This window comes from Alligator sinensis, unplaced genomic scaffold (assembly GCF_000455745.1).
Source record: "Alligator sinensis unplaced genomic scaffold, ASM45574v1 scaffold327_1, whole genome shotgun sequence".
Classification (NCBI taxonomy): Eukaryota; Metazoa; Chordata; order Crocodylia; family Alligatoridae; genus Alligator; species Alligator sinensis.
In genome coordinates, this window is record NW_005842379.1 from 1224634 (window position 1) to 1234193 (window position 9560).

At 42.5% G+C, this 9560-nt stretch overlaps 1 protein-coding gene across 5 annotated transcripts in view; it reads right to left on the reverse strand.

The window, feature by feature from the left end:
• The window catches only part of NME7 (NME/NM23 family member 7), a 159664-nt gene that overhangs the window by 88966 nt on the left and 61138 nt on the right, over positions 1-9560 (reverse strand). For all 5 annotated transcript variants that reach the window (XM_025210909.1, XM_006029448.2, XM_025210906.1 and 2 more), the window contains exon 4: positions 5318-5428. In XM_025210909.1, coding sequence (XP_025066694.1) covers positions 5318-5428 — 111 coding nt within the window. The remainder of the gene's footprint in view (positions 1-5317; positions 5429-9560) is intronic.

Here is a 9560-nt window from a genome sequence, read left to right on the forward strand (position 1 = left end):
AAAAATTTATAAGACTTATCTACGAGTCCGATTTTGGTGGCGCGCTCACCCAGAGCATCCGGAGCTCTGTTCCGTGGAGCCTAGCAAACTCCACGTGACCATTTGTGTTGTCTGTGTCTGTAACCGCAACTCAAGCAAGTTTTCCAGCCTACACCACGACCATCTCTGGTGTAAGTAAACAATCTTTAAATCTAGCGTTAAGCGTCTGTGCCTAATTCCAGCTCGTCGCCCTCCCTCTCCGATCCAGCGTGCCCGGGCTGCTGGCCACAGCCCACATGCAGCACGGAAAAGGGCCCGGGTCGCTCCTGGCCCGCACACACACCAGCCCTGATATTGGGCAGGGGTGGCAACTATTGGGCCGCCACCTGGGTTACATAATGTTTATTATTTTAGAGACTCGGGTTGGAAATACATTCATGATGATAAGCTACAAATCTGCCCATAACTTTCTCACTGTAACTGGACTACTTCCCCAAACCCCTTTTTTGTCAGACTGCTCTCCCAATTCTAGAAAAGAGGTGAAAATGAGGCAAAGGATGATTCACAGAAGTTTAGGGCTAGAAGGGACCTTGTGAGATCGTTGGGTCCACCCCCCCTGCTCTGGGCAGGAAAGACTGCTAGGGTCAAATAACCCCAGCAAGGTGTGCATCCAGTCTCCTTTTGAAGATGTCAGGGTAGGTGCCTGCACCAGCCCCACTGGGAGTCTATTCCAGAGTCTGGTCACACGAACTGTGAAGAATTTTTTCCTAATATCCAGTCTGAAACCTTCTTCTATGAGTTTATGACTGTTGCTCCTGGTTTTCCCCTGGGGCATTTTGGTGAATAGTTGTTTGCCTAGCCCCTGATGCTCACCCCTGATATATTTGTAAGCTGCCACCCCCCCACCCCTCAAAAATCTTCTCTTTTCTAGGCTCAACAGTCCCATACCTGTCAGCCTTTCCTCATATGACTTGCTCTTCAGGCCTCTAATCATACAAGTGACCCTTCACTGGACTCTCTCAGGCTTCTCCACATCCTTGTTGAAGTGTGGCACCCAGAACTGGATGCAGTACTCCAGCTGCAGCCTCACCAATGCTGAGTAGAGCGGGAGAATCACTTCCTTGGTTTTGCTTGAGATGCATCGGTTGATGCATGCCAGCAGATTATTTGCTCTACTAACAGTAGCATCACACTGGTGGCTCATATTCATTTTATGCTCAGTTATGACCCCCAGGTCCCTTTAGGACATGGTGCTAGTTAGAGTAGCACCACCAAGCCTGTAAGTCTGTTGAGGATTTAAGGTGTTTTCCCCCACTACTTTTCCACTTGGAAACTTGCTATGGCCCTACATTTTCCCTATGGGAACACACTGATTGCCACATATGGGGTTTCTATACCTGTCTGCACTACTGTACTGAAGCAATTCCCAAGCTTACAAAGTAAATAAGCTAGTCTAACAGCATGTCAAACTGAAGTGGCTAGCTGGTTCAGGTACTACTAGAGATGTAACTGTAGCAATATGGAGGTCAGTATATGCTAGCCACTTAAATATCTACTCAGCTTCTTTGGCAAGCTTTGCAGCCCATGCTGTGGTCCGTTCCACTATGTCAATACTGTCAGTGGTACCTGAGGGAGTTAGTTGTTTCTACAAGCTGCAGTGACTGTACTGTGGCCCTCAGTTCTACCAGCCAGTGATTTTCTTACAACAGCATCAGCTAGAGCTAGCAACCTCCTTCCCTCCTTGCTTTGAGGTGTATGCTCTGTAACTGCTGCATGATGCAAGTCCAGTTGATTCCACTAGGACTTCTTCACATGGAGTAGCTACCAAATTCATAAGGGATGTTAAAGTGCTCTGCTACATCCCAAATCCAATTTAACAAGTTTAGGTTTTAAATTGTAATGGGCGTTGGTTTGTTCTGAACCCTGGAGAGCATCCGATTATGAAGCTGTGATGCAGAGAAATCCAAATTCCTGGAAAGGGAGAGTGACTGCAGCTGAAGACAGACAGAGTGCCGTGGTGAAGCAGCGTAGCTCCAAGCCCATGGCCTAGGTGCAGAGCTCACCATTAAGTTAAAGAGTTGCAGTGAAGATTACTCGGTGAGGAAAGGTCAGCAAGCCAAATGCCAGTTACAAAAGCCTCAAGTACCAACGGGGGGAAACAAGGCTGAAGTGTCCTATTTGTTTACAAAAACTGTTCTCTGATATGTGTGGGTATCGCCACAATTCACTCACTTCTAGCAGCTCTTGATCTAATGCACTATCCTGGCCTTCACAAATGATAATTTCTAACATCAGCCAGCAAATTCTCTTCGGTGTACAACACGCCTGTCTGTAAATTACCCTCTACAAAGACGGGGAAGGAGAAGAAAGATCAAATCAGACACTTGTACTTACACATGAGTCCAGTGTGTCTCAACCTTTTTTAAGACTTGAGGCACCCCTCAGAAAAATGCCAGCTCTTTTGTGTTTTGACTACAGAAAAATAATAGGACAATACTTCCGTTGCAAAGAATTCAGAAAGACCACAACAGATCAGGGGGGTTTTAATACTACGGAAATCTCTAGGTTTACATGTGAATCATGTTTACACACCTAATACTGCTAACATTGCACAGCACCTTTGAAAGGATCTCATGGCACCCTTGTTGAGAATCACTAGCACAGTCCCCGAGTCTAATATTGCAGTCCTTACTCAAAATAGAGGAATAATTTCTGCATAGTGACCCATATATTTGAAAAAGTTCATTTCTATCACTCTTCGTGTATCTGTAAACAGATCATAATTTTCTCCCGTGTTAGTCAAAATTATTTGCTGAGGAAATTTTAACCTGTAGGTTGTAGTTCACAAAGTAACAGACATTCAAACTTTGAGTTGTTTTGATTGGAAATGCAGACTACAAGGTACATTTCTGCTTACTAAGGGGGGGAACTGAAGGTTTTTTCTAAAATGAAATAAAACCCACTTTCCACAAATATTCTAAAATAGGTGTTTAGAATCCACTGTTTCAGCAAAACTTCCTTCCAGTAAGTGCACTGACTAAAATATTCATGGAAAGCGAACTGCAAAAGGGTATGAAGACAGTCTTAAGCAATATCATTTATAAACCTGAACAAATATTTGTGAACAGTTAAACCACGCATATCCCTGGTTCCAAAGCTTAGACAAGGAAAACTGCTATTGCAGTAATTACAAAACGGGACTGGCTGTCCAAAATCTAACTCCCTTTTGCATTTAGTCTCAGCAGAGTCGGACTCAGAGAGAACTGAAAGCAGGATTTATCTTGAATAGTGGGTTGGACTGAGGCATGATTGACTGAGGAGACAGAGGAACTGGCCTTTCACAGCACACGTCTGCCCTTTCTTTCATACCTAAGCAATGTGTTTGTTTTTTTTTACAGGTGGTATGAATCAAGTTAACAGAGTTTTCCAGGCAAATGTCAGCAATAATCCCCTTTAAAGAAAGCAGCAGATGCCGATGCTACTCGGGGCAAATAAGCGTACAGGGAACCATGGCACTCGGCTTGTGACAATAATTCAGTGCCACCATTAGAATTATGGTGTAATATCATGGATTAACATAGAGGGCCCCATAAAAACTCCATATTATCAAGTCACCATTTATATATTGAGCCATTAAATATTATAGTCTAATGAGGTACTAGGTAATGATTAGTCATTATTAGGGCTGTCAATTAATCACAGTTAACACGCATGATTAATGTGTTCATTCATTTTTGCGTTAATTTTTTTAACGTGCATTAAGCGCTCTGGGTGCTAGGGGGAAGAGCAGCCCCTCCCCTGTTGCTGCTGCTGGCCGCACACACACGTGGCCAGCAAACAGCCAGGCAGGGTCCTGGGAACAGATTTGGCAGCTGGATGGGGAGCAGAGGTTGGAGGGCCAGGGCTTGGGGACTGTCTAGGGTATGTGTACGTGTGTGTGTAGGGGGGTGCCTTCCAGTGCTGGGGGAAGCTATGCAAGCACAAGAAGAATTCTATTATTGTTTTAATTGCAATTTTAACTGTGCAGTTAACACAACTAGTTTTTTTAATATCTCAATTAATTGCAATTAATTTTTTAAAATTCTTTGACAGCCCTAGACAGGCAGGGAGTCGCTTATAAAGTAAAAGGAGTTTAAATCTCATCTCAACCTTTAGGATTTCTTTTCCTCAAAGTAAGCCATATCCAAAACAAAGATGTACCTCAAACCTTCAATCATAGAACAAATCCGCCCACAGAAATAAGGAGGAGCCTACTACTTCAGGACAAAGCGAGTGAAATGACGGAACATCAAACCACAGAATAGTTTGCATTTATTAAGAGCAGACTGAAGGGCTAGAAAAGATCCCACAAAGATACCCGAAATCCTGGATGTAGATTCGGGTGGAGGTGAGGGGTTCTGTATTAGATACGTGACTATTTATAAACTACAATGGTAGGGTCAGGTGCAGTAGCAGACAGCATCATGTGATCACAGAGAGAGGCAGTCATGTACCATCCTACCACCACCTAGGAGGGCCAAAAAACTTTGAGATAGGGGAATACCTCCTTGTGGCATATGGGAACCATAAGACCTAGAGTAGGACTCTTGGAAAGACGGCATATTTAAAGATAAGGTGATTTTTCTGCTCAAAGATGTTGTGTAGATAGGTGTGGCATAACCACAATGGAGTAGCCATAAAAGGATCCTGGCAAACCCCTTTGTGGTAGATGCACCAAATCCGTTCTTTCCCCAGCTAGCCTTCTCTGGCCACCAGTGGTCAGGCATCCGAGTGACATTCATACAAAGGGAGCAGAAGACACATACAGGTCAGCCCTGCCCTTGCCCTCAGCAGAGCCACACAGGCTGCGCTATCCCTAGGGACTTCCACAGAGGCTGCAGAAGATGGCAAGGTTGGTTCTAGGCGCAGAGACCAAAACTGGATTTACTGTAAGGCAACAAATTAATCAACTTGAGACAATTGTACCATAATTAGCAATCAAGCTTGCATAAGGCAACTGGGTAATTAAAAGTGAAGGGAAAGAAATGTGTTACTAGCAAGCATCATCTGAGTGCTGAATTTATAAGAATGACCTCTATTTTTATTCAGGCACACATTATATATTTACACACTCGCAGTAAGCCCAATGACATTTGCACAGGACTTTTTCATTACCTAGACACTCTAAGGTCTCTACACTGTTTGAGGAACTTACATGTCATTATGAAACAGATTACTGCTTTCTTTATTACTCGGTAGTATCAATGTAATATGCTGAACAACATGGAATAACTAGGAAAGTACAGTGAAATAAAAAAGTAATATTCCAATGCTACAGTAAATGTTCATAGAGCCTTACCGTGAAAGCACCATCATTTTGGCCTTGGTTATTGTAAACCCAGCATTAATAATGATATCAATTAGCTCTCCAATCCTGGGTCCTGCATCAGGCTTAATCAAAGCCAGTGTTCTGAAAAAGAGAACATTGCATTTGCCACAAAACAAAACCAGTCCAAGGTAAGGGTTACATTAAAGAAAACACCATCACACAAAAAGATATCCAATCAGTTATCCAAACAGCTCTGCCTCAGTTTTCCACGACCTCCCATCTTGTATGTGCGGTAAAAACATTTTCATTCCTTCCTTCATACCATCTGCCTAAGGGATGGTCAGCAGTATCTATGAGTTCTCTGTCTCTGGGTCCCAGCGTGTAATCTGAAATGTCTGCAAGTCTCACAAATAAGTCCTTTTTATATTTGAAACTCCACAGATCTTTGGGAGTACTGTCCTGGATACAGTTGTTGTTTACTATGAGATGTAACACCACAGTTTTCCTGTGAATGAGTAGCACTTGAGATAGACAGAAACGGCCATTTATATGCAAACAGTATACTTATTTCAATTTTTAAAAAGTGTAACAAGCCAGAGGCTTTTTTAATCATATTCCTCACCTCCACCCTGCTACAGTACAACCATTTTGTTTAGTTTATTTTTTCCTCTTCCTTTCTCTTCCTTCTTAATCACTCCGCTCCTAATTAAGGACCCGATCAAAAAGCCCGTAGCCTATCTACATCGAAATCTTCCTCCAAAATTGTTTTTCTGAAATGCTCATAAAGAGATTATTTTTACAACATCATCTCGGGGCTCTGACTGAGGTTGAGGTATCACTGTGCAAACGTGTAAGATACAGCCAATGTCCTAAAAAAGCTTACCAGATAAGAAGCCAGGACAAAGGGTAAGAAGAAACAAATCAGCATCCCCATTTTACTGACTTTGAACTTGATTGCAAGGGAGTTAAAAGAAAAATGAAAAACACAGCACCTCTAAATGATCCCCATCTCTCGTTTTCTAAATACATATTCCCTGGAATTATCTTTCAGGCTATTAAATTCTTCAGGCCAAAGACTGCTTTTTTTACCATTGTTTTGTACAGTGCTAAGCACACCTCTCAGCACTAAGCACATTATTAATCATAAATAATAAGCACAAAAGCTTATAAAGCCTATGAAAAACATTTTGTATATGCGTTTCTTTGGTTGGTAAGTCAGCAAACATGCTCAGCCTGCAAGCCAACAGATGATTTACCTAACTGCCTGTCCCACAACTATATAGGATACTGTGATATTCCAGAGGAGTTTATCCTTTAATCTGTTTCCAGTAACAAAGGATATGCAAGACCAAATGTTTCCCTTATTGCGGTGCTTCTAATAAGAAAAAACAAAGGCTGCACTTTTGCTTTTTATTTTCTAGCCTGCTGGGGAAGAGAGCCTTTATGACCACCAGTTTGTTCTAACTGGTAATACAGCACACTGAATTTACGGGAAATGGACAAAATGCCATTCCACTTGTTCTTATCCTGGGAATCAACACTTCCCACAGCTTATCATTCAGTGACTTTATAGTAAGTAGGAAGGGAGAGAGTGGGAAAAGGAAACGAGAAGGAGGAGGTGAAAACATATCTGACATTTTGGGTGGGGCGGAGAGGGAACCAGAGCTGAGCTTCAGAGTTCAGAAATAAATCTGAACTCCCCCAAGCCTCAGGTTTGCTCAGATCTGTGGATCAAACAAGAACCAGGTCTAAGAGAAATTGTAAAATAAATAAATAAGACTGACCCAGACAATGTAGTTTGAAGGAGAATTTCACTTAAACTCAAAGTTAGAATTTTCTTCAGGGAGGTTTTTTTGTTCTGCAGGCTCTTGGAGACAGGTTGTTAAATCCGGAAATAATGTAATTTACTTTGCTAATTTCAAGTTTAGAGAAGAGATTCTTAAGTGCTAGCAGTATGCAGTGAAATACTGTATATGGAAGCAATTAATTTAAAGGCCAGCAGTACAAACTAAAATGAGCATCTGCTGGTAGGATTTTTTCTAGCACTGACCTATAGAATTCAACATTTTCAGAGAGTGTTTCATGGAGGTGTACGGCAAAAAGTGTTATAAATCAGAATGCTGAGGTTCATTTCTGAGATTAGATTTTGATTCATAAGACCTACTTCAAGATTTAGTCATACGTTTTAGGGTTTTTATATGTCTGTCTCCCCAAGTGTATTTCTGAATGGTTATGGCTAGGAACAGAGGGAAAGGAATTCAAATTAGGATCAACTGCTTTACACTGTACAGTCAGTCTGAATGTAACAGTTTTTGTGGACACTAGGAAAAGGGGAACAGTGGCTAAGCAGAGGATAGATACAGGTGCAATACATGAAAAACAATACAAAGTGTAGTCAGGAGCATGAAATGCATTTATTTTTAATTTAAGAACTGTTACAAGTACAGTACCTTAAGTTTTGTATGGGAAGAAATACTGGCTATGGTATAGGCCTAGAAACACATTAATGACTTCCCAAATGAATAAAATCTCCCAATGTGTCTGGTTTACTGTGAGCATGCTAATTATTTTTCAAACACCAGTTATGGTAACTGAATATATTAAAAGACATATTCTGTTTAAGGACACACTTGTAAGAAAAAACTTTTACTTAGCGCTGTAAGTCACCTAAGATCACAGGTGAATGATTAGAAGTGGTGGCGGACAAGGGGGAATGGGGGAAGGGAAATCTTTTTTTTTCCGTGAATTGTGGTCACTATGTGCATTTCACAGCACTTTGCCTTTACTTACATGACCTCTGCAATTTTTATAGTTTGCACAGACTATATGCATAGTTTCCCAAATGATGGAAAGGCAACGGTGTAGGGGAACTTTTTGACAGTCAAATGGTACAGAAAAACAGAAATAAATTGGGGCAGGGGAAAGAGCAAGAGAGAGCAAGAGAAGTGTATGAACTGACGCTGTTTTAAGTAATCTTTTGGAACTAGATAGATTTCAACTTAACAGTGTCCCTAGAAAGACTGATATTACTGCAATTACAATCAGATAAGGGATTCTGTAAAAACTGGCCTCTTTTCACACATCAGTTGTATTCCCAGCATATACCTGGAGTCACATTTGCTCACTTTATTTACAAAAGCAAAGACCCCAGTTTCAGAAGGCTGGAGGTGCACGTCACCCTCCCATGTAAAAACAGCCTGAGTTTTGCATGTGCATCACAAGTGACCCAAGCACAGGCTCACATTTGAAAAATCCTGCCTGAGCATCTCATTCTTAAGTAGGCAACTTGCTGTGAACGTAAGGGTTTTATGAACCACCTAGATATTAATGAACTAGGTTCATTGGATCATAGAATCATAGAAAATTAAGGTTGGAAGTGACTTCAGGAGGGCATCTAGTCCAATCCCCTGCTCAAAGTAGGACCAGCAACAACTAGATCATCCTAGGCAGAGTTTAGTCTAGCCAGCTCTTAAAAGCCTCCAAGGATAGAGCTTCTACCACCTCTCTGGGCGGCCGATTCCAGTGTTTTACCATCCTCCTAGAGAGAACATTTTTCCTAATATCCAACCGAAACCTCCCTTGCTGCAACTTGAGAGCATTGCTCCTTGTTCTGTCATCTGCCACCACTGAGAACAGTCTAGCTCCATCCTCTCTGGAACCAACCTTCAGGTAGTTAAAGGCTGCTATCAAATCCCCCCTTCAGTCTTCTCTTCTACAAACTAAATAAGCTCACTTCCCTTAGTTTCTCCTCATAAGTCATGACCCCCAGCCCCCAACCATTTTCATTGACCTCTGCTGGACTCTCTCCAATTTGTCCACATCCTTTTGGTCGTGGAGGGCCCAAAACTGAACACAGTACTCCAGAGAGAAGCCCCGATCACCTGATGATGGACTACCATGCTCTGGGCGGCATGCTGAAAGAAAGAGGTGCACAGGTGGTATTCCCTTCTGTCCTGCCAGTGAGTGGACGTGGAAGACGACACGAGAATTGCATTAGAGAGACCAACTGGCGGCTTCGGCAATGGTGTCTCAAGGCAGGCTTCGGCCTCCTTGACAATGACCCGCACATCATGACGAGAGACATGCTCAGTTGGGATGGGCTTCATCTGTCCCCCAAAGGTAAGCGTGTGTTCTCTTCTAGGTTGGTGGATCTCCTCCGGCAGGCTTTAAACTAGGCTCGTTGGGGGGAGGGGATGATGAGGGCAGGGGAAGCCGTGGACCACCAAACCATGTGGCACCCACAAGGACAGCCCAGCCTGAAGAAGGAGAACAT